The sequence below is a fragment of the Patagioenas fasciata genome, chromosome 1 (genome assembly GCF_037038585.1).
Source record: "Patagioenas fasciata isolate bPatFas1 chromosome 1, bPatFas1.hap1, whole genome shotgun sequence".
NCBI classification, from domain to species: Eukaryota; Metazoa; Chordata; class Aves; order Columbiformes; family Columbidae; genus Patagioenas; species Patagioenas fasciata.
The window spans coordinates 92,421,345-92,444,775 of NC_092520.1; the positions used below are offsets into that span (position 1 = coordinate 92,421,345).

A 23,431-nucleotide genomic window follows, 5' to 3' on the forward strand; every position below is an offset into this window, starting at 1 on the left:
GCTGAAAGAGTTGTCCGGGGTGTGCTTTGATTAGGAGCAGCAGCGGTTCCCTTTGTGAAAGTGTATGAGAATATCTGATCTAAAAACATTCCTCTCAGATCTCAGTAGGTTGGTGTTATTGTTAATGCTGATGAACAACGTAAAACAAAGCCTTGACCATTTTAAACACCATGAAGTGAAGGTCCGCTCGAATATTTTTCAGGCAGAACTTTTTCCGTAAGAAAAGTTTGTTTCAATGGGCAATATAGTGAATTTGTCCGTACTTCCCTGAAGGGTGACGGAAAGAATTAAACTGAAGAATTTTGATTGTTTAGAAATAGTTGTAAATAGTACGTTTTTAAAGCAAAATGTTTTCAACCTGTTTGAAATCACCTTTGCTTTTTGAAATGCATTTTAGTTTATGCAGAAAAGTAAAAAAAGTAATTTTAAAAGTGAAACTGGAATAAAACATTCTGCTTGACAGTCTCAGAAGAATTTACTTAAGCTAAACTCAAAAATACTGGCTTACAGAAAAAATTGTAATTAAATATTCAGTTCTAATTCAGAATAGAAAATAAAATTTGAGATTCTAGAATTTATACAAAATTTCTTGCATCTACAGAGGATAAACACAAGGGAGGTGAGTTGCAAAAACTCGAGAACAAAACTGATAGAAGATGAGTTCTTAGTTACAAACTTTCCCTATGCCTTTAAAATAAAGGATAACAATAATCAACCACTTTGGCTTGGCCTATAAGTTAGCGAAATCTGCAGAGCAATCTCTGCTGAGCTTCATGTGTTCTGGCTCAAGCCCTTCAATATTTAGAAGGACTTTTTAATTGAAGTGTGAAGAAGTAATTAGGCTTTGCAGTACCTTATTGATTAGGATGTCTACTTTGACTAGGAGGATAAAGGCCAACCTTGAATTGAGAGTATAAATAAGCTGAGAGCTTATAGAGAATTCCTAACTGCCCATCAGAGGATTAAGGTCACTATAGCACTGTTTCCTAATTCTGTTCCCTTTTAGGATATCTCTAAATTTTCTTCTGCAGTAATACCAGATGAAGTCTTATCCCCCTTTTTATTGACAGCAATCCATCTAGGGATTTGGTTTTCTGTGTGGCTGCAGTTGAATAACACAACTAAAGGTGACAGTGAACTTCATGGTGAGGTTGGAAATGGGCAGGTGATGGTGAGGGGGACTTTTAAGCTTTGCCACCGGAGAAAAGTTAGCACTTAGAAATGGTCTTGAGTTTTTAGAAAATCAAAGGTGTTAAATACAATGTTTTGAGTCACTTAGAGATTAGGCATTGTTGGTGTGTGCCATGGCATGAATAATGATTAAGTGAACTGAACAGGCAGTAGTTACTGTTCAGTTACCTGAACTACAGATCTGAATCAATTTGCAAATGACTGTAAGTAAAATCTAGGATCCTTTTGTGTTTTCCAGGGTGTGCAGACTTGCATCTTCTGGATATGTTGACACCTACTGAAAGAAAAAGGCAGGGATACATCCATGAGCTCATTGTCACAGAAGAGAACTATGTCAATGACCTGCAGTTGGTCACAGAGGTAAGACAACACAGCAGTTTTAGGGGCAGGTTTTAGTCACTCATCTTTTCAAAGTGAATCATTAATTTCACCTTGCAAACTGATTTTTTATCACTGCCATGTTTGCCTTCCTAGGAATAATCTGTATTAAATTTTCGTATCTATATAGGTATATAGATATATATGCATGTTTATATGGGTGTGGGTGCAACTAACATTAAACCCTTGTGTTACTATTCCCAAAACACTGATGTTTAAACTTTCATTCTGGTAAACCCTTTTTGCTCCTGATTTTGAATGTTATTTCTCATGTATAAGTTCTTAAAGCTTGAAGCACATTTTCCACATTCACACAGTGGCACTCAGTTATCACTTACTTTGATTTTCTTTATATGTTGCAAGGTAAATGTATTATGTGGGGGAAAAAAAGGGAATGAGTACAGGCAACTGACTTTGGCAATTCTTTTGACAGAGAGGGAAAGCCCTCTTTTGGAAAAGAGGTCGAGATATCCAAACCTGAGACACTATGAGACAAATTAGAACTTTGATAATTGAATCCAAAGTAAAATATATTCTCAGCTGTATTTTCAAAGTAAATCCTGGGATATTTTGCAGGAGACCTCTGGCCAGAAATCCCAAGTTTCAAACAGATTATCCAGATGGTAGTTAACACCACCAACACAAATTGAGAGTATTCTCTTTTAAAGCCATTTGCTGCTTACAAACATATTATCAGAGAACCCTATGGCTCTCTAGGGCACAGCACATGTTTGAAGGCTGTTCTACTGAGTGTCAAGTGCTACTCTGGTGTGTAGTTTTCTCACCTTCAGACTAAAGAAATGAGCATCATCAGTCTTAGTCACTTCAATTATATTTACATATACTTTCTGAATTGCTTAATTTTCTGAATCCATAGATCTTCCAGAAACCACTAATGGAATCTGAGCTGCTAACAGAAAAAGAAGTTGCTATGATTTTTGTTAATTGGAAGGAGCTGATTATGTGCAATATAAAACTACTGAAGTAAGTTTTTTTCCCCGTACTTGGCAATAACAAAATCATGGGCCTCTCCCCCACCTCTCCTTTTAGCTGCATGAAAATATTTACCACTTATGCAAGTAGTAACCAAAGCAAAATATTAACATTTGCTGTGACTTGTTGTTGAGAAAAATCCAGCAGTTCTTTGCTGAGTAAGTATTTGCACTTGCTTTGCTCTGGCTGTGCACGCACTCCAGAAGGAAAGATCAACCTCTCCTGAAGAGCGGTGCCCACCAGGGCTGCCCAAGGTCCTTTCGCAGACTTTAACTTCCTTGGTCACAGCCCATACCCAGTTCCAGTCTTGTTGTCCATGAATGCAAAACAAGGCACAGCAGGCTCTGCTTCCCTCGCGCTTAATTAGGTACCGTATTCTTTTAGTTATTGTCGGCTTACAGCACCTGAATGAGCTGTTCTGTGAGAAGCGACCCCGACAAAGCCTGGCTTCCTATGGATTTGTGTCCAGTGTACCTTGCACCCTTCCTTCCAAAGTCTCCAACTACTGCAAGCCCAACTCTCTACCATGAAACTCCACACAGTGCAAATACCCATATTTATCTCTTCATTCTCTGTGGCCTCTGATGGATCCAATCTTTCCTACTTGTATCCTTCTCACCCACCCCTGCTGCTTCAGCAAGACACAGTAAATGCTGCGGCTGGTTTGGAAGCAAATTGCTCATCTGGCTGTTGCCAGAAAAAAAGAGCAAGCATTGAATTAAACCTGCATCTTCATCAGCAAGAAGATTAATAAATAAAAATAAAAAGTTCTTTTTCTCCTTACTGAGCTGCTAATTTTTGTTGAACTTACGGGGATTTTAGATCTCCTCTTTTGTGAAATGTGTTTGAAAGTGGCCCCCAAGTTGATAAGTTATGACAGCGATAGGACAAAGGCAGACAGCTCGATGCTGATAAGCTTCTTTTCCTTAGGAAACCAGGCTAAAAACTAGAAGTAGCTCTGGGCTTCAAGTGGTGGTAAGGGTTTTATCCCTCATTCAAAAGCATATCTGTTACTCTCTTTCTAAACTAATAAAAAAGGAAATAACATTCCTTTTTATGTTGTGTCTAATCCAGGATTGCATTAAGTTAAAGCCTGATCACAGTTTGATGGCCACAACAGGGAAAAACATTGTTGGCTGAGGGCGCAATCTTGGTTATTGTATTCTTACAGTATGCAATAAATCTTAAGGCTGACCTTTTTATTATTCAGGGGTCCCTTTGTGTCAATAATGAATAATAATCAAACCATTCATTTCATGAATGAGGAGTCATTCCTTAGTGGTCTGCTTATAAAACACACGTGACCTTTTCATGTTTAGGGCTCTGCGTGTGCGTAAGAAGATGTCTGGAGAGAAGATGCCGGTGAAAATGATTGGTGACATACTGACAGCTCAGCTGCCACACATGCAGCCTTACATTCGGTTCTGTAGCTGCCAGCTCAACGGGGCAGCACTCATCCAGCAGAAGACAGATGAAGTCCCCGAGTTCAAGGAGTTTGTTAAAGTAAGGAAAGAAACAATCACCGTAAATTTTGTACACAGTAAATTTAGTGCATTGTTTTGCTGCTTTGCAAAACAGTCTCAAATAGTGCTCTGTGTTGGGCTAGGATGAGGAATCTTCAGAGTCAAGCATTCATTGAAGGAGTACACGTTTTCACTGAAGGAATACATTTTTTCAAACAACTATAGAGCCATTAAATACTTTGTTTAATGATGGTTTTGCTGTAAAATGCTGGGACAGTAACAAACAATGAGTACTGGATAAGTAAGAGGCCCTTCTCTTGTACAGGCAAGTCAGGTAAAAACATGTTGTAAAAATACAAGAAATTCTACTGCACTGACAGTGTTTGTGATCCAAGAAGAGATTTAGTTGAGGTATGGTGTTGATATGTTACCTTACCTCTTTGTTTCGTGAAGGAGCTCATTTTGCAGGGTATTAAACAAACTGACTAACACCATTTTACTTCTCTAATGTTTCAGAGGTTAGCAATGGATCCTCGCTGTAAAGGAATGCCACTATCAAGTTTTCTACTAAAGCCTATGCAACGGGTAACAAGATACCCACTAATAATTAAAAATGTACGTTCTTTTGCAAAGGTGTTGTTTTTGATGCTGCTTTGCTTATAGCTTAATTACAGGGTAGTTTTCCTATTTTGTCAAGCTCTGTCACTGTTAGGTATCTCGTGTACTAGGGAATGTGGGGTATCCTTTTATATTTGATCACACTAGAGCAAATGCGGTAACTCATTTGGCTTCATCAGAATGACTTGATATTTCCCTGAGAAACAGAGGTGAAGCTTGCACACAAAGAACCAGAAGGCAGCAAATGCAGAATGAAGACTTTAAAATTCAGATGGCAGGAGTAACAGGTCAATTTATGCTCATCTTTGCCTTTTTCCACAACATCATTCCCCCCCATAGTCTTGTAAATGACATTCGGTGTGCAAGCCCGAGTGCCAAATTTTTGCAAGTTACCTTCCTGCGCAGCTTATGATGCTGAATGATTTACAACCCCTTCCTAACTTTCATTTGTTACCTAATGCTTACCATCCTGAATAATGCTATTGAACTTGGCCCAAGGCTTTCACCGGAAAAAATGATAAATTGGATGTTGGCATTTAAGAGATTGCTTAAACAGTCATGGTTATATTTCTTTATGTGGCTGGAATTTGCATACTTATGTCAGAAGAGTGAGCAGTGTACTGATGTAAAGGCTCTCCAGACAGGCATTTCGTTTCAGGTGTTCACAAGCAGACTGTGAGTTTGTCTCTTATTTTTCATGTTTGTCAAGGAGGAAAAAAAAATTTGAAACCTACTGTCCAGCTCTGATGAAAATAAAAAAATAAAACAGAAGTGTAGGGCTGATAATATAAATACATTTTAACTGCAGATAACAGAAAAGGCTAATGTATGTTATTTATCTGTAGATAATAGAAAACACTCCTGAAAACCACCCAGACCACAGTCACTTGAAGCATGCTCTTGAGAAAGCAGAAGAATTATGTTCTCAAGTAAATGAAGGAGTGCGGGAGAAGGAAAATTCAGATAGGCTGGAGTGGATCCAGGCTCATGTTCAGTGTGAAGGCCTGTCGGAGGTAAAAAAAATGTCCTATCTAGAGTAATGCAAATGTGGGTGCGCTTCTTCACCGGTCGGGAAGAAACCATGGCTCACTTATGGCACTGCATCAGGGGCCGAACAGTGTAATGAATCAAATCATATAATCTTCAGTCCTTTGTTTTCTTCTTTCTTTGGCTCCCTTTCACCCCTGCACGTAATCCTTTTGCTGCTTGTGTTATCGCCTTCTTTATGATAAATGCTGCGTTTGTTGCCTGCCTCTGGACTAGTGCCAGGTTCAGTGCTGCATTTTGCAACCGCAACTTTCCGGTTTCATAGCTCTTTATAATACAGTGGTTATTGTACTGCTGTATCTCACCCTGAAGCTATGTCTGACCATCCTGGAGTCCTTTATCACAGAAAATCTTTTTTGAGATAAAACCTTGTATGCGTTTGGGAAATTCAAGAATATTGATCAAGTCTCTGTCAAGACTTTCCAGAAAAAATCACTGCCTACCATTGCATATTACTTTTTAAGGTAACATGGTACACTTTACTGAAACTGTAAAGAAAATACTGTGTCAGTATGTCCTACAAAAGGGTGGAGGATGTTTTGGTAGCTTCCCTGTTACTGGTGAAGATACTAGGGGCAGACAGATCACAACATGATTTTCAAAGTGTGCGTTGAGTTTCAATTCGAAAGGAAAGGAAAGGAAAGGAAAGGAAAGGAAAGGAAAGGAAAGGAAAGGAAAGGAAAGGAAAGGAAAGGAAAGGAAAGGAAAGGAAAGGAAAGGAAAGGAAAGGAAAGGAAAGGAAAGGAAAGGAAAGGAAAGGAAAGGAAAGGAAAGGAAAGGAAAGGAAAGGAAAGGAAAGGAAAGGAAAGGAAAGGAAAGGAACGGAACACTGGTTTATAAACCAGAAACCATTGCATTTCATCTTATGAAATTTGTTTCAGAAAAACAGGTATGACAATTTTGGAAAAGTCAAAGTCATGTTCAGCTGTCTTATAACTACTGCCTGAAGGAAGATGGCTGCTTTTATCTTCTGTACATAATGTCTAGCCCTAGAACACAAAAAATATTACCTGAAAGACCAACTGGATGCTTGCTGACACAGTCAGGCCAGGAGCAGCCTTGAATCTGTGGCACAGAGTGGTCTGGCCTTCCCCCAGTTTTCTGACTGAGAAGTTTCTAATCTGTAAAAGGAACCACTCCAGATGTAGCTGTCTGGGCAGCTAGGATGACAAGAACCATATCATCACCTAGTGAAAATAAACCAGAAAACTCTAGGAAAGGCGAATCCTCTGCTCCTCTGGTAACAACCTCCAGATGAGTCTTAAATTCTGCCGGTTCCAGCCACTGGGCAGCAGCTGTCCTCTTACTCCAGGAATCATGCGTGCATGAAGTCAGGCTGTCTGGAATTCTTTTGATATGTTTCAATGGGTGAAATTCAAACACAGTTCAGAAGCCCAGGCCTTGTTTAGAAAGCTCAGCGTTTGGAGAGGCCATTTGCATAGTTACTGCTGATCCAGGACAAGTCATCATCAGCTCAGTTCTGCTCACAGAGATGCATGTGTGTGGCAGAGCAACTCCAAAGGAGGCACAAATGCTTTTGGCTTTTCTCTGACTGTCCAAGGCCGTGCCCTGTGCAACTGATGGGCCGATGGGCTGCCTTAAAGTTAATTTTCACGTAGCCTCTGTATGACTTGCACTGCTTTTCATCATGCGCAAGGCAGAGGCATTGCTCTTCATCCCCGTGACACAAATTAAAAGCAATGTCAGGACTCAAAACTATATTTGATCTCTTTCAGGGGAACCTCGATTGTTTTACTTTATACAGTGCGTTGTTGTTCTTCTTCTACTTTTCGCAGCAACTCGTATTTAATTCTGTTACAAACTGCTTGGGACCACGCAAGTTTCTGCACAGTGGGAAACTCTATAAAGCCAAGAGTAACAAGGAACTGTATGGCTTTTTGTTCAACGATTTCCTCCTCCTGACTCAGATCATAAAACCTCTTGGCTCTTCTGGCACAGACAAGGTCTTCAGCCCCAAGTCTAATCTGCAATACAAAATGTACAAAACTGTAAGTACCACTCTTAAACGATGACTAAGATGGCTATATGTTAACAGTGTGTATAGCAGGGAGCAGCTCCTGTACTGGATGTACAGGCAATATGCTTTGTAGGTTTGAAAGCTTTGGCCTATGCTGGGGATTCCAGGGACTGGTGGTGAGAAAGCTGGCTGTTTGCTTTAGCGAGATAAGAAAAGATGCTTTTGGAGTTTTGCCAAAACACAACAAAAGTCATGTTTATCAGAGAGTGATGGAGTGTTTGCTACTCTTTGTGGGAAAGGAGGGGTTGCTATGCTTCATGAGCCTGCTTTCCTTCTTCAGACGTGTTCCCAGACTCTGGAGACACCTGTATCTTTGATAATTAGAAAATACCAAAAATGACATATCTGAAGAAAGATGGGAGGCAGGCAGAAGGGGAAAGATACTGCAGGCACAAGATAAACCTGTTATAAATTGCTCTGTGTTTAATGCATCTGTTCAGATATCGTACAGTAGAACTCTAGCTTTGCCTAATGTTTTACAGCCAATTTTTCTAAATGAAGTACTAGTAAAATTACCCACAGACCCTTCTGGAGACGAGCCCATCTTCCATATCTCCCACATTGACAGAGTCTATACACTCCGGGCTGAAAGTATTAATGAAAGGTAAGTACCTGCACAGGCCATGTTCATACTGAACTTGAAAAGTCTAGTGCAAATGTGTATGATTTACACACCCATAGCAGTTTCCAAGCATTTTTTGTTACAAGACTGGAGAATTCGCTCTGCTTGAGAATATGGTGTTACTCAATATGTGAAAAGGAGGGAGAAATAATGTTTCCTGAATTACAGTAAGACCAACAGTGAAATGCAAGGATATATAGGCCATATTTCACAGCATGTCATGTTAGCAGAAGGAAGCCAAAAGATGCAATCCTGTCGTCTTCTATTAACATCCATTTGTTTGTGCCAGTGCAAACATTTGTATGGCTGTATGTTGAATGAAGTTCAGGAAGAGGTCAGAACTTGTAGCAAAGACCTACCAAACAAAACCCAGTTAGTTATAACCTAGTTCAGTTCAGACTGAAGCAGTCAAAAGAATGGCAACATCAAAACCTCAGCTGGGGATTTTCGTCTCTGGCAAACTTAACTGTTGTCAAAAAGAGAAAGCTGAAAGTCTAGCAAAAAAGCCCCCATAGTATAGACATGGCATTATGCCCACTTGCAAATATATGGCCCGTAAACATTCTGATGCATAAAAATGTATAAAACATCTTTGCTCCTTGGCTGCCTGACAGTGTTATTCATCATTATTTATACACATAGTTTTTCTTATAGAAGATGATACTTTTATAGATCCCATTTGTCCTTTGGCTTGCTGTCTGTACCTGTATGCCACAGAAGGAATGAGCATTGTGGTTAGACCCTTGGTGATGAAAACTGGCACAGCCTTTTCAACTTAGGATCTGTTGCATAAGTCAGACTGCAGCAATAATCATCTGTTCTGCATCAGAGCACTCACCATGTTGGTCAGAACCATCTATAAACTCTGCACCACATTCATCCTACCTAGGTCAAGAAACTTCAGTGAAATGATTAGGCACACTCTGCTGAACCATCAGGGGAAGGAACCAGATCTTCACATGCTGAACGCCCTCTCTCCGTTCACTGCAGAAAACCCACAGGAGCTGGAACCCAAATTTGGGTGCTGCAGTCAACTGCCTTTACTTATATTGGATAGAGGCGTTGACTTTTTTTTATGCTAGAACTGCTTACTAAATAAATGCAGCATTTTAGGTGATGTACCTTCAGGTTTTCATCATTCACTTGCTTTTAATTAAGAGCAACAGAAATAAAACATCAGTATCGATGAGTGATTAATTTACCCATTCAATCCTAAAAGACCTTTATGATCAAAGGTTTGGTATACTTCTGAAGCTGCCATTTACCACTTAGGGCTGAGCTGGAAGACAGAATGGTTCTTAAGTGTTTTATTTTCCTGAACAGCTCTCTGTGCAGAATACAGGTGAGTGTTCAGACCCAAATCCAGGCCAGTGTAAGCAGCTGCAGTGCCCTCTAGAGCAGCAGCTCTTCAGAAGTGGATCCACAACTTTCAGATTCTCTCATTTTGCCTTGACTCAGGTCTCAGGCTCCCTCGTGTGTCACAGCAATTCTTCTAACACTTTGAGGTCCCTTGGTACCCCTTCTTCCATGCTTTTTTCCTATCGATCTTTCCACTCAGTCTCTTAAGTATGACATGAATTCCCAGAAGACCCCATAGGGAACCACAGTCATTCATCACCTGTGTACTCCCGGAGTACTCTCTGTGTTCCGAGGCTCAGAAGGATTTTGGTATGCAACTTCAGGGAACAAGAAAAGTGACCACCTCTGCAGGATGGTTGTATCTACTAGTTACAAGAAGTTAGTGTATTACAGTGAAGCGACAGGCTGTCATCTACACCTTTTGGTTTCTCACCAGGTCCCTCCTGATCATGATTCTTTCAAACTTTTTTTGTCTAGTGGGATCTGCTAGCCTGGGACAGTTAAATTATTCTACAGGTGCTGTGATTTCCAGTAAAGTCTCTTCCAGGCAGACAGCTTCGGTGTAGCAGAGCCTGTGATGAGCCAGAGCCCTAGACTGCAAGTGATTGGGAAGGAGGAACAGCTTTACTTCTGTCCGCTGTGCTCCAGGAAGGAAAAATGAAAATGGTATTTTGCAACTTTTTTTCCTTTCACTCTGTAGGACTGCCTGGGTTCAGAAGATCAAAGCTGCTTCGGAACTTTACATAGAGACCGAAAAGAAGAAGAGGGAAAAAGCCTACTTAGGTACAGCATGGGATATGGGGCGGTCTTATCTTTTGTGGAAGAGTCCATAGGCAAGAAAAGACGTTAATGGCTTTTCTCTCTCCCCTTTGGTTTCACCACAGTTCGCTCACAAAGGGCAACAGGCATTGGGAGGTTGATGGTGAATATTGTTGAAGGCATTGAACTAAAACCTTGCAGATCCCATGGTAAGTGCCTTGGATTTGTCATAATATGCTATGTGAAGAAGTCATTCCTGTTTGTCAGACTAACTTTAGAGGAAATTCTGTCCAAAACCTCATTTTATTTAACAAGGACATTTTGATGGACTTAAAATATATGAAAGTGATTTTGTGCAGTTCAGTAGCACTCATGCAGTTGTCCTGCATGTAAGCATTTGTTTCAGACCAGCTTAGTTTCCACCACTTAAGCCATATCATTAAGCAACGAAGTCCTGAAATAGAGTGGAAGGTGCACCCTGCCTTGCAGAATTGTGTCCCTGTTCATTATAATGGCAGTGAGGCCACAGTCTTTCCCCAGTCCATTGGCTTTAGGAGTTAAAAGGACATTTAGGAGGAAGGTCACATACCTAAAAATGCAATTAACTCCTTTCTATTTGTTTCCGTTTTCCCAGGAAAGAGTAACCCATACTGTGAGGTGACGATGGGCTCCCAGTGCCACATTACCAAGACAATACAGGACACCCTCAACCCAAAGTGGAACTCCAACTGCCAGTTCTTCATCAAAGACCTCGAGCAGGACGTGCTCTGCATCACGGTGTTTGAGAGGGACCAGTTCTCCCCAGATGGTATGTAGGGGGCTGCTGCCCTTCCAAGGGTATTTTCAAATCTCACGTTTTGAAGGTAAATCGTAGAATCAGGGAATGGTTGGGATTGGAAGGGGCCTTTAAAGATCATCCAGTTCCAACCCCAATATTGAAACCCTTTGCATACTGAGAACGTACTCTCATTGCTCCGCAGTGGAGTCATGCTAGTATCAGTGCAAAAAAATAAATATATCAAGCTGTCTCTGGGGTGTTTTGGGGTTTCCTTTCTTGTGCAACTTGACAACAACTGAAGTGTGGTTTGCAGTTCTGGGAAGTCTGTAAAAAAACTCTGGATGCTGTTTGCATATGGATAGATTAATCCAGGAGGAAATGTCTTCATGTTCCTGTAATATGTGACAACAGTGGCAAAAATGAACCCAAGATTCATAGCCCATTCTTATTTAATAACATGGGATAGACATATGGAGCATTGAAGAGTGTATTATGTTGTTCATCTGGCCAGCACCAGTTGGCCCATTGACCTTGTCACTAGTGTGTCGCACTTCTTGGCGCTATCATCTCCAGAGAGCTTCACGCTCGATTTGAACTGTGCAGTGGCCTTTGGCCTTTTTTCCTAACATCTCATAAAATAAATAAGCTACTTAAGCAAGGCAGCTGTAAATTACATTGTAGATTTTTCTGCTTATGGGACCACTTGTTAATGCCTCTGCTGACTAATATAGTCCAGCTAAAATCTTCTTCTATGCAGACTGGCAGTCTTTGCCCTTCTCTGACTGCAAAAACATAGTTGAACTGAAGACTTGTTTTCTCCTTTTGTTGTGTGTAGATGGAAGCATAGTTCCTTCTGCAAATTAACGTTTTGTTGCAATGTAAAACAGTTCTGTCATTTCTGAGTGTGCTGTCTTTTTGCATTTCAGACTTTTTGGGCAGAACAGAGATCCGTGTGGCAGACATTAAGAAGGATCAGGGTTCAAAGGGACCAGTTACAAAGTGTCTCCTCCTACATGAAGTCCCAACAGGAGAGATAGTCGTCCGACTAGACCTGCAATTGTTCGATGAGCCTTAGAAGGAAAGGGACCAATGTTTTATTTGTCTGAGTTCGCTGCAATAGGTGTCTGCAGAAGCTGTCACAAAATCCTTATTGGTGTGGTATGAAACTACTGCTTGCCCTTCACACGTAAGAGGGTTATCAAAGCAAACAGGAGCATCTTTGTGCCTTGATAATTCTCACTGAAAAATTAATCCCAGTTTAGTGAGGAGATGTCCTTCAATTTCTCTATGTGGAACTTGAGGTTAGTTTCCTGGGTTTGTAAAATAACCTGGTTGTTCGTTGTGCTCCAGTCTGAAAGCCTGGCAAACCACATAGGTTGCTGTACTTGCTCCAGTTACCCTACTCTTTAATTTACATGAAGAAGGCAATGTTGGTATGTTTTGGAGGCTTTCTGCAGGGTTTTCCCCCTTAAGGAATTCTGTGCCTATTGCTCAGCAAAGTGGTGTCTAAATGTAATGTGAATGGAAGGAGCAGTTACGCGGTAAGAAGATCTTTGAAGATCTTCATGGTGGTACTGAAAAGACTTAGAAAATAAATAGTCTATATCTATAAACAGAGAAGATTCTATTAACATACCACTTCATGACTCATGTTGCCCCTGAAAATAAAAAATGTACAAGCCTTCTGCACAGAAATGAATTGCACTCCAGAAGAGTTCACCCACTCGGTACCTTTGGAAGCTGCTGTTTTGTATAGGACTGTAAATGCTCGGACAGTAAGTGAAGGATTAAACATAGAGCCCTGCTGAATGTTGTGCTACTACCACATCAATACTACTTTACTACTGCTGCCTGATTGCGTGACCACAGATGGATGATTTGTCGCTTGCAGCGGGGAAGAAAAAAAAATCACAGCTCTAGCTCAGGAAGCTCATTTCCACCCTGCAGAGCCTAGTTTGCAAAGCAATCAGTGGTGATCTGTTATTACATTGCACCATGCCTGTGTTTGCCATCGTGTTGCTGAATTCAGGGCAGCAGCGCAGTGCAGCTCAGGAAGGTGTTGGTGGCTCAGCCGGGGTGGTGGCAGGTTTGGTGGCAGCGATACCGCATGTGACCAGAAACAGAGCGCTCATGATGGTGCAGAGTGGGTAACCCCAAAGGAAAAGCCTTGTCATCTGGGGGAGTGCCAGGGCTTGTGTATCCATTTAACTCTACGAACACACACGTATAGGCCCACATCCAGCAAACTTTCCCTGTTTGGCAAAGCGCCCAGCTGTAAGCGTGCACTTATGTCTTGTCTCCCCTAAGCACAATGCATAAGTGCTTTGCTGAGTCTGGACTCGAGCAAGAATAGACCCCTAAGAGTAAAATTCCTCTTTGTTCTGCTTGGATTCATTTTGTTCATGACCTGTCATGCATACACTGGTATTTTTGTAAGGACTTTATTTCTGAATGGAAGGTGTCAGCCTGTTTCATTAGCATGTGAACGTTCTTGTGGAGCCTGTTGTTAGGTTTTGGTGTTCCTTGCATGTCCATTCGGTACTGGTTTCCACCTTTCCTGTATAGGCGGTGTTCTCTAGCACTACAAGTCTTATTGATTTCCATTAGGAAATTAGGATATATTCATAACGGATAGGTAGATACAGTATGGTAATAAGTGTAAACTGTGCTGGGAAGTGTCTGTGTATTATAATTTCCTATGAGACCACTGTAATGTTTCAAGCAATGGGGAAAAAAAATGTATGTTGGAGGGACAACAAAGTTTACATTTCATACTTTTCAGAATCGCTTTATTATTTATTTATTGAAGATAGTGTAGAATTTTGTATCAGAAATGACAGACATACTTATGTATTTTTTGAAACAAAACAGAGATACACACTTTAGTTAGAAACTTTCAACTGACCACATTTTAGAGGGAGTGTAACTTCCTAGGCATGCGTTTGTTTACCACTAACTGGCTGAAAACACAATTAAGAGAACTTTAAGTTTCTATTTTTCAATGTTGTTAAGAAAATTGTTTCAATTAAAACATGTAAATAGTACTAAACCCATGCTTTCCTAATTCCATATCAATACATTTTATTAAATATAACGTATATGAAAATACACATTGTTGTGGTAGGATAAAAAAAAAGTGATAAAATCTATTAATGGAGTAACATTAAATGTCATTGTCTAACCTTTTACCGCTGTCCTAATTTTACTCGGTAGCTGTAACTACGATGAACGTTCATTTCAGCGTTTAAAAAGTAGCATCACTTTTTTAACGGTATCATTTCACCAGCATGAATTACAATAACAACTGAATAGACAAACGGGACCAAAAAGATGGTGGGTGCAGTGCAGAAGTCCTGACCAGGTTTTTGAAGGGAGCCTCAAGGAGCTGCGCATTCCTCTGAGACTCAGCTGGTGTTGGAAGCAGGGAACCCGTAACCGCAGGGGCTCCTATCAGACTGCGGCCCTCATCAAGGGCATGTTCGACTGCACCGTTTGGGGAACTGTAGCAGAACTGAGGATCTTCTCAACCACCATCACCTCTGATTTCCCACTTATCCTCCACGCATAGCAAGGTTTAACTCCTGTTAAGGTCAATAGGAGTTACGCAAACATGACGATGATGAAGGGCTGGGGTTTGGCTCAGTAACAGCTAATGCATCTCTCATAATTAGTCTAATCCTAAAAGGGAAGCTTTTCCTAATCCCTGTGCATCGAGGACAGAATGCGTATATACCCTTAGAGCCACCTGACTGGGCATTGGGATGTCGCTGTTTTCTCACTTGCTTGCCCTCAGTGCTCTGTAGCAGATTGGCACCGTTGGCTTCCCAGATGGAACTGCTTGTCACCGGGGTTAGCCAAAGCTGCTTTGAAATTCCACTGCCTCCTGCCTGGTTCTCTGTCTTCAGGAATGCTGCAGTTTTGCACATCGCTTTGCATTAACTCTGCCATTGTGCAGGCTGCGTGTTTCTGCTTTTTTACCCACCATAGCTGCATAGACCTCCCACTCATGCAGGACTTTGTACTGTACAAGTTCAGACCTTTTACTGAAAAAAAGAGACTAATCAGCTGCATTCCTACCAGAACTTTCATAGAGATAACTGTGAGCTCTCACAGGCTTGTTTAAATGCCACCTGTGTTCTGAAGAGTTTGGGGAAGGGAGAGGCACGCAGCAACACCTAGGAAGTTAGGGATCTCTTAGTGTATTTAGAAAGTCAGCTGGCATTACCACGACTTGTGAAGGTTGAGCCATCCTCCTACAAGGGCCATGTGCTGGCTGTCAGGCCAAACTCTGCTAGTCTGTACTACTGGTATTGAATACCTATGTTTATGTAGACCCTCGTTTTCAGACACTGCTTATTGATCTCTGAGTATCTGCATAGAATAGCACACCTTAGCTCACACGTTCCTTTCCAGCCCCATCAAGATGTGTGTAAATTTTTTTTCCTATTGTTATGCAAAACAACCACAAGAACAAAATTGAAGCCCAGGTGATAACACTTGGTCACATTTTGGACTGAGAGAGCAGATTCATGTGGAAAAGCATCCCCACTAAAATGCAGAGGTTGTACACGTGTGTGTTGTGGAGTTCTTGGATTTGCTGTCTGCATTTACTTTGGTAAAATTCATCCTTGGAAGAGAAGCTGAGTACAAGGTCTTTCCATCACTCATCCTTAAAATGAGGCACTGGTGAGATTGAACTGGTGCGTGGGCCACTGGGACTGGCCCTTAAGAAGGGGTTTCATTTTCATCTTCTTGCAGGATCTGTTTTGGAGAAGACATTTTGCTTAGAAGTTATTCTTCAGCATCAAGCTCCTTGGCTGGCAATGAAGCATTTCTAAAAATAATGCTGTGCATTTACTGTGCATTTGCTTTACATTTACTTTTTAGTGCGTTCACTGCCTTCATTGAATCAGTGCTCTTGCTTTGGATAAACTGGGAGAAAAAACACCAAGAGAAGAAAGATCAAAATGTGCAGCTATGAGGAAACTTGCAATGGAAAAAGTTGCCCTGGTGATTTGGTTTCCAAGCTGTAATTGTGGGAATTGCATTTTTCTGTTAGGTACATTAACTTTAGCGAGGAGAATAGGGTTTCTCCCTCATGCTTCCTTGGGTTTACGTCTTGTAGTAGAACTGAGTTACTGGGTCAGAAACTGGAAAGGAACACCACCTCTTTTCGAAATTATTAAAATGACTTTTGCCAGATGCTGGTAGCTGGGAATAGGCAGAATGTCAATATCGTTACGGCTGCAGACAGGAAAGGATACTAAAGGAAGCTTTTTTTCTTTTTTAATGTTTTTTTTTTTTTTTTGAGAGAGGAGTGGGGTGAGGTAGGTAGTTTACAATCAGAGCCACAGTCTCACAGCAGAACTTCTATCATCCAGGACCCCAAGCACCCATATTATAACAACAGTGATTAATAACAAACCATGTGTTTGTCCTCACCCTGGGAGAGCCACACTGAATTTAATGCAGTTCTGTATGTAGTTTGCGTGGACTTCTTTATAGAAGTGGAGCTTTTTCAGTGTTTGTAACAGCCCTTACACTCCTCTTTCCAGGAGTTAGCTTCTGAGATAGATATACCTCTGAGGTGCTTGGCCACTGTGTTGTTTTAAGATGCTTTCACAAGGACTCCATAGGCTTGTAAACATTGCTATCAGGCTCTTCACTTCCCTAGTGCCAGCCAGGCAGTGCTCACCACCACCCAGGAGGCAGATGGGTACAGACCCTTTCCATACAGGCAATCGGCTGTGCGAGCATCCACGTGCCGGTTTTCTGTCTCTCAAAAGACTTGTTTTCCCAGCCTATAGTTGTATGAGCGGTTTGCCAGCAATGCCGTTATACCTCGGCAGAATGGATATCTGTCCTTTCACCCGTATCCCCATTTAGGACTACTCCATTATCTCTCTGATTGCAGTAACAATCAGCCCAGTCTTGCTGATCTGCCTCTGCCAGCGTTTTTCTCCCCACAGGAGGAGTTAGCCTTTCAGAGGTGCCTCTCGGGGAAATCACCTCAGCTCACTTTCCTCTGCGCTTGGTCAGATGTAGCTGGAATTATGTCATTATGTCCAGGGCAGGTTCAGCTCCCCTGGCACCTGAGGTCACAGCCATGATGCCCTTCCCAGCAGTGCCGGACTGTGAGCTCCCGCTGCCCACACTGCAGCCTCCGGTTCATGGCCATTTGGGTTGAGGCTCATGTTTGAGATCACCCAGGTCCCCTCCCAGCCATGATTTTCCCCACCGGCTGGGCCTCTTGGTTTCCTCCGAGCCAAACACCAGCTGCATTGCGTGGACGAATGCTGCGGGTGACTGGAAAACACATCTCACTGCCTTGCTCTGCTGTGGTCCCACTAGGCTTTTCTTTCTCCTGTGTATACCTTGGGCGTAAACTGGTGCTTCTGTTCTGTTATTAATTAAATCCTTTGGAAAGCATCACTCTTTCCTTCCCTTTGAACCCCAACTCCCAAAGCTCAGCTGTGTGGAATAGTGCTGTTTTAGGGACTCCTTTCCAGGTTTCTCCCTCACAACTCATCTGGCAGCTGCCACCTCTGCCTCAGCCCCTGGCATAACCAAGCGCTTCAGCAGATCCTTGACTCTAATTCGTGCCCCAGTTCAGTGCAAAGGCATATGTAAAGCCAACTGGGTGCCTGTGTGCTTTGCTGAGGACGCAGGGAGAAATTCAAAAGGCTTGGATAATATAAGGCCGACATGATGAAGTTGGTCCAAGCTCTGTAAGGATTGGAAGATTGCAATAGAGCAGCAAACAAAAAGTCATGATTAAGGTGAAATACAGAAGTATCTTGTAGTCTTTGCAGCTGGGTCTCTTTTCTTCCTCATCTTTTGAAAGTGGTTTTAGCCACTAAACTCACCAGAATTATATTTACAGGGCAAATCAGAATTCTCACACCTACAGATTGTAACACACTTGGAAACCCTGTAAGATAAAAAAAGACCAGGCTGGCCTTGGCCTCCGTAATACCCAGTACCTTGCCGAGCGTAGTGCTGGTAGAAAGCCAGTCTGCAAAACCCTGAGAGGTTGCACAAAGCTGGTGAGTTGACTTGGGCATCTTGAAAGACAGAGTATATTGCTGAGCTGACACCAAGCCAAATAACTGACAAATTACAGAACTTTTTTCTACATGCACTTAATTATTATATATTTTTCTCAACATGAGGTTTTATGAGGGAACTTTTTAAACGTTCATTTTACAATTTTTTTACCCTTTAAAAATAAATAAATCACTTTTTGTTACATGTGAGTAGGGTTGGGGGAACATTGTGGATAATGCAGGTTTTGTAATATTATTAAATACATTTTCAAAACTAAGATGTGACAAATCCAGCCTTTTACTGCAACAGTGGTATCTATCTCGTTTGATTCTGCTACTGTGATATTTCAGTTTATTCAAATCTAGCAATCAGAACCCTTGAAACACAGAAAAGCTGGGAATTAGGTTGAATCACCTTAGCTTCAAAGGGTTTGCTCTGTATGTACATTCCATATGTATTCTGGCATTTGTTTAGCCCTAATACTATTGTCCTACATACATATCAATGTATCTGTAGTTAAATACATGCATATATCTATATATATGTGATTATTTGTACATATAATATACAAATGCGGCTATGTTATTGTTGTCAAATACTAGGTAAATCTAACAGAAGAGTGTTTATAGACACCCAGTTTTGTTTGTTCACTTAAATTTTAAAATAAGGACTGTCCTTGGAAAATTATTTTTCTGTACATAGGAGGATATATTTAGGACCTAATGTAAAAGAACAAAGAACTGCAGTAACAGTGTGTTAAACTAGCCTAGTTGCTTACTAAAGTTGTCAAAGGCTCTGCAGCAGCGGTAGGTGAATTCCCTGTGCTGCTTGTAAAGCTGCAGGAGCATCACTAACCCTGGATTTAGCAGTCGATTCTGGGATCTTAACGTATTCTGCAAGCAAAGGGAGCTGGTGCTTCCCCTGAGACCCCTGTCAGACACCCAGGCAGCAGCTCCTGCCCACTGCGGTGAGCGCAGGTGAAATGGGAGGGCTGGCCTGCAGCGGAGGAGGGGAAAAAAGGAAGAAGTAGGGGCAGAGCTAAAAGGTAAGAGCTTTGTGAGCAGGAAGATCTCTGCTCCCCCCAAAAAATGTGGGTGGGTCACCGTCAGGTGATGGATTGGAAGGGAAATCCCTCCCAGCTGTGGTGGCTGCTCCATGGGAAGAATCTCACTGGTCATGGGAAGAACCTCATTGGTGTGACCCGTACTTGCCAGGAGGAAGAGGGAAGGTTGGTTGCGGGACTGTAGCACCGGTCCAGGTGCTTGACCAACTCACTGCCTCCGCTCTCGCTCCCTCTTGCCTCTTCTTTCCACATTTTTCAGAGTCTCCAAGGTTGCACCACCACACTCACCCCACAATGAGCTACTTTTGGAGTGACCAGATAGTGTCACCTGAAAGGTCACACCAGTGTGCAGGGACCAGCACCGACCCCCCCCTTGCACTGTGTGTACCCATCCCACCCAGGTGAGGTGCATCGCAAGCCCCCACTGCAGGTACTTGATGCCCCCCATGGTGAGACAACCCTTAACACAGGGGGAAAAGGCAAAGCCATCCCTCGTGGGGCAGGTTTTCCTGGAAGGCTTTGGGTTTGTTAACTGCTTGTGCAGAATTACCCTATTTCAGTTCTTGAGCTGCCAAAAACAAATTCAGATTCCAGCCGCCTTTGCAGGCTGTCTAATGGGTACTTTATACTTCATGTTGGTAAGTTGTCCGAAAAAAAAGACAGCTGTAGGATTTTTTTTCTATTGGTAATACTTAGAATTGTGGAATCCTCTGCTGGTGGTGGTGGTGTTACTTTGTAGTGCACTTTTTGGTGCCAAAAAAATTGTATCAATTAGTTTCCTTCTTTTCTCCTTAAAAAAGGAAGTATTGTGCGGTCTGTAGTACTTATGAGATCCTAAAAATTACAAAGGCATTATAAAATGTTATGCGTATGTCTTAAGACCTGGCTGAATAGGAGAAAAGGAGACTTTTTTTTTCAGATAAAATGGAATTAATTTGTATTGTTCATTTACATCGCATTTAACTATTCTACAGTAAAATGTTCATACCGTGAAGTTGGTTCTTTTTTCACAGCATTTGTAATAGGTATAATGGATAATTATGACTCAGACACCACTGTTTCTCATAAGACAATTTCAACTGCACTTCAGTTGCCCTCAGTGTGTTGTTTCCTCAGCCACTCTTTGTTAAGTAATTCCATCTACAGACATGGTCCAATTAAGCAAAAGTCCTTAAAACATGTTCCCCTGTTTGAGGAATTGTGCCGCTTCCCAGACTCCAGTCACCGAGGTGGAAACTGCCCATAAGGTTTTAGACTGTGCGATTTGTTTGACACAGACAAGACTGTGGTTGTGCAAGTGAAATTATGCAAGAATAAATTCATTTTTTAAAAAAGTTTACCTGTGTACTGTTGCATTCTTGAGAAGTCCTCAAGAAGAGTGGTACGGCATCAGATACCTGCTGTAAGTCTTCAGAAGAGTATTTTTGACATGGGGACTACATAGGTATAAGCAAAGTGATAGTCCCAGAAGCAGGGGGAGAACTTCCCAGCATTTCATGCCTAACACATGCCACTTTTCATCTCTGCAACGTGTTGTATGCGTTTTTTTCAGATTTGAAAATCAAGAGTTGACCCAATGTGTAGTAAGACAGCAAATTATAAAAAAACCCAAATGAAACCAACCAACCAAAACCAACCAACCAACCAAAAAAAACCCACCACCCCAAAAAAACCCAACCGAAGACCCTTGCTGAACAGGCCGGGTGACATTACTTCATGCATGTTGTAATGTCACACAGGCCCTGCTCTGTGGCTCGCAGCAATGTTTACGCAGCTTGTCAGCAACCGCCTGTGGCTCTGCTGCCTGAGAATGTAAGCAGTCCAATGCTCATCTCTCCCCTAATTTTTGTTAATAATCACCAACTCTTTGCCCAGTTGCCCCGAGGGCAATACCCTCGGTATCATAGAATCACAGAATCACAGAATGTTAGGGATTGGAAGGGACCTTGGAAGATCATCTAGTCCAATCCCCCTGCCGGAGCAGGAACACCTAGATGAGGTTACACAGGAAGGTGTCCAGGTGGGTTTTGGATGTCTCCAGAGTAGGAGACTCCACAACCTCCCTGGGCAGCCTGTTCCAGTGTTCTGTCACCCTCACTGAGAAGAAGTTTCTCTTCAAACTTAAGTGGAACCTCTTATGTTCCAGCTTAAACCCATTACCCCTTGTCCTACCATTGGTTGTCACTGAGAAGAGCCTGGCTCCACCCTCGTGACACTCACCCTTTGTATATCTGTAAACATTAATAAGGTCACTCCTCAGTCTCCTCCAAAATAAAGAGACCCAGCTCCCTCAGCCTTTCCTCATAAGGGAGGTGCTCCACTCCCTTAATCATCTTTGTTGCCCTATGCTGGACTCTCTCCAGCAGTTCCCTGTCCTTCTTGAACTGAGGGGCCCAGAACTGGACACAATATTCCAGGTGTGGTCTCACCAGGGCAGAGTAGAGGGGAAGGAGAACCTCTCTCGACCTACCAACCACCCCTCTTCTAATACACCCCAGGATGCCATCAGCCTTCCTGGCCACAAGGGCACAGTGCTGGCTCATGGTCATCCTGCTGTCCACCAGGATCCCCAGGTCCCTTTCCCCTACACTGTTCTCTAATGGATCATTCCCCAATTTATACTGGAACCTGGGGTTGTTCCTGCCCAGATGCAAGACCGACTCTACACTTGCCCTTGTTATATTTCATTAAATTTTTTCCCCACCCAGCTCTCCAGCCTGTCCAGGTCTCGATGGATGGCAGCACAGCCTTCGGGTGTGTCAGCCACTCCTCCCAGCTTCGTGTCATGAGCAAACTTGCTGATAGTGCACTCTAGTCCCTCATCCAAGTCATTGATGAACATGTTGAACAGTACAAGCCCCAGCACTGGCCCTTGAGGCACTCCACTAGATACAGGCCTCCAACCGGACTCTGCCCCATCAACAACGACTCTCTGGCTTCTTTCCTTCAGCCAGTTCGCAGTCCACCTCACTACCCGATCGTCCAGATCACACTTCCTCAGTTTAGCTGTGAGGATGCTGTGGGAGACTGTGTCAAATGCTTTGCTGAAGTCAAGGTAGACCACATCCACTGCTCTGCCATCATCTATCCACCCCGTTATATCTTCATAAAAGGCTATGAGGTTGGTCAAGCATGACTTCCCCTTGGTGAAGCCACGTTGACTGCCCCTAATGACCCTCTTATCCTTGATATGCCTGAGATGGCACCAAGGATAAGTCATTCCATTACTTTCCCAGGGATGGAGGTGAGGCTGACTGGTCTATAATTACCCGCATCTTCCTTCTTGCCCTTTTTGAAGACTGGGGTGATGTTAGCTTTCCTCCAGCCCTCAGACACCTCTCCCGTAATCCCGGTATCCTGGTAAGCAGTGGGTCCCTTTGCCTAGCTCAGCATCTGCTCACACATTTTTTTCACAGCTGGTTTGGGGCTGGGTTGGCACAAGGGGCGAGCACCAGTTCATGGACCAGAGCTGCTGCAGTGGTGAGACAGGAGGCATCAGGAAGCTCACCAGATGTTTGGGGCTGCTTTGTCCACATTAATCCAGCTATACAGGGGCCAGCATTCCCACTGCACAGTGCTGAGCTCTGGAAAACCACATTGCCTCAGTTACAGCTCAATGCACCCCACTGCTCTTAGATAGCAGCACCAGGAGTGGAAAGTGGGGTGCAGGAGGCCCCTCTGGGCCACCTGCTTCTCTATGGCCCACACAGCTTGCCCCTGTGCCCTGCCTCTGAGCCTCCTGTGGGTCCCAAGTGTCAACCACCCTCATCACTGACCCCTCAAACTTCAGCACTCCCTTTCCTTTCCCAGCACAATCCCACTCCATCCCTCCTATTGCCACCAGAACAAGCAGAACTTTACTCTGCCTCAGGGGTTCCTGGGCCATTTCCATCCACCACCCCCTGCCCCAGGAGGGCTGGCAAGAAGCTGAGCACAGTGGCGGCTTCTCTATGTCCCCTCCAGGCAGGATGCAGGGGTAGCATCTCTGGGGGCAAGTGTACCTCCAGTACCAAGGAAAGCACAAGATAAATGGTCTCTCCCCTGCAGGGACTACTTCTACCCTAACAGAAATTAA

The 23,431-nt window shown here is 42.8% G+C and overlaps 1 protein-coding gene across 8 annotated transcripts in view; it reads left to right on the forward strand.

The window, feature by feature from the left end:
* ITSN1 (intersectin 1) overlaps window positions 1-20,695 on the forward strand; it is a 144,197-nt gene extending 123,502 nt beyond the window's left edge. For all 8 annotated transcript variants that reach the window (XM_071810686.1, XM_071810678.1, XM_071810709.1 and 5 more), the window contains 11 exons: window positions 1,430-1,551; window positions 2,447-2,553; window positions 3,882-4,065; window positions 4,542-4,640; window positions 5,489-5,656; window positions 7,487-7,699; window positions 8,211-8,332; window positions 10,410-10,492; window positions 10,594-10,677; window positions 11,103-11,276; window positions 12,173-20,695. In XM_071810686.1, coding sequence (XP_071666787.1) covers window positions 1,430-1,551; window positions 2,447-2,553; window positions 3,882-4,065; window positions 4,542-4,640; window positions 5,489-5,656; window positions 7,487-7,699; window positions 8,211-8,332; window positions 10,410-10,492; window positions 10,594-10,677; window positions 11,103-11,276; window positions 12,173-12,321 — 1,505 coding nt within the window. In that variant the 3' untranslated portion in view covers window positions 12,322-20,695. The remainder of the gene's footprint in view (window positions 1-1,429; window positions 1,552-2,446; window positions 2,554-3,881; window positions 4,066-4,541; window positions 4,641-5,488; window positions 5,657-7,486; window positions 7,700-8,210; window positions 8,333-10,409; window positions 10,493-10,593; window positions 10,678-11,102; window positions 11,277-12,172) is intronic.
* The last annotated feature ends 2,736 nt before the right edge of the window (window positions 20,696-23,431 follow it).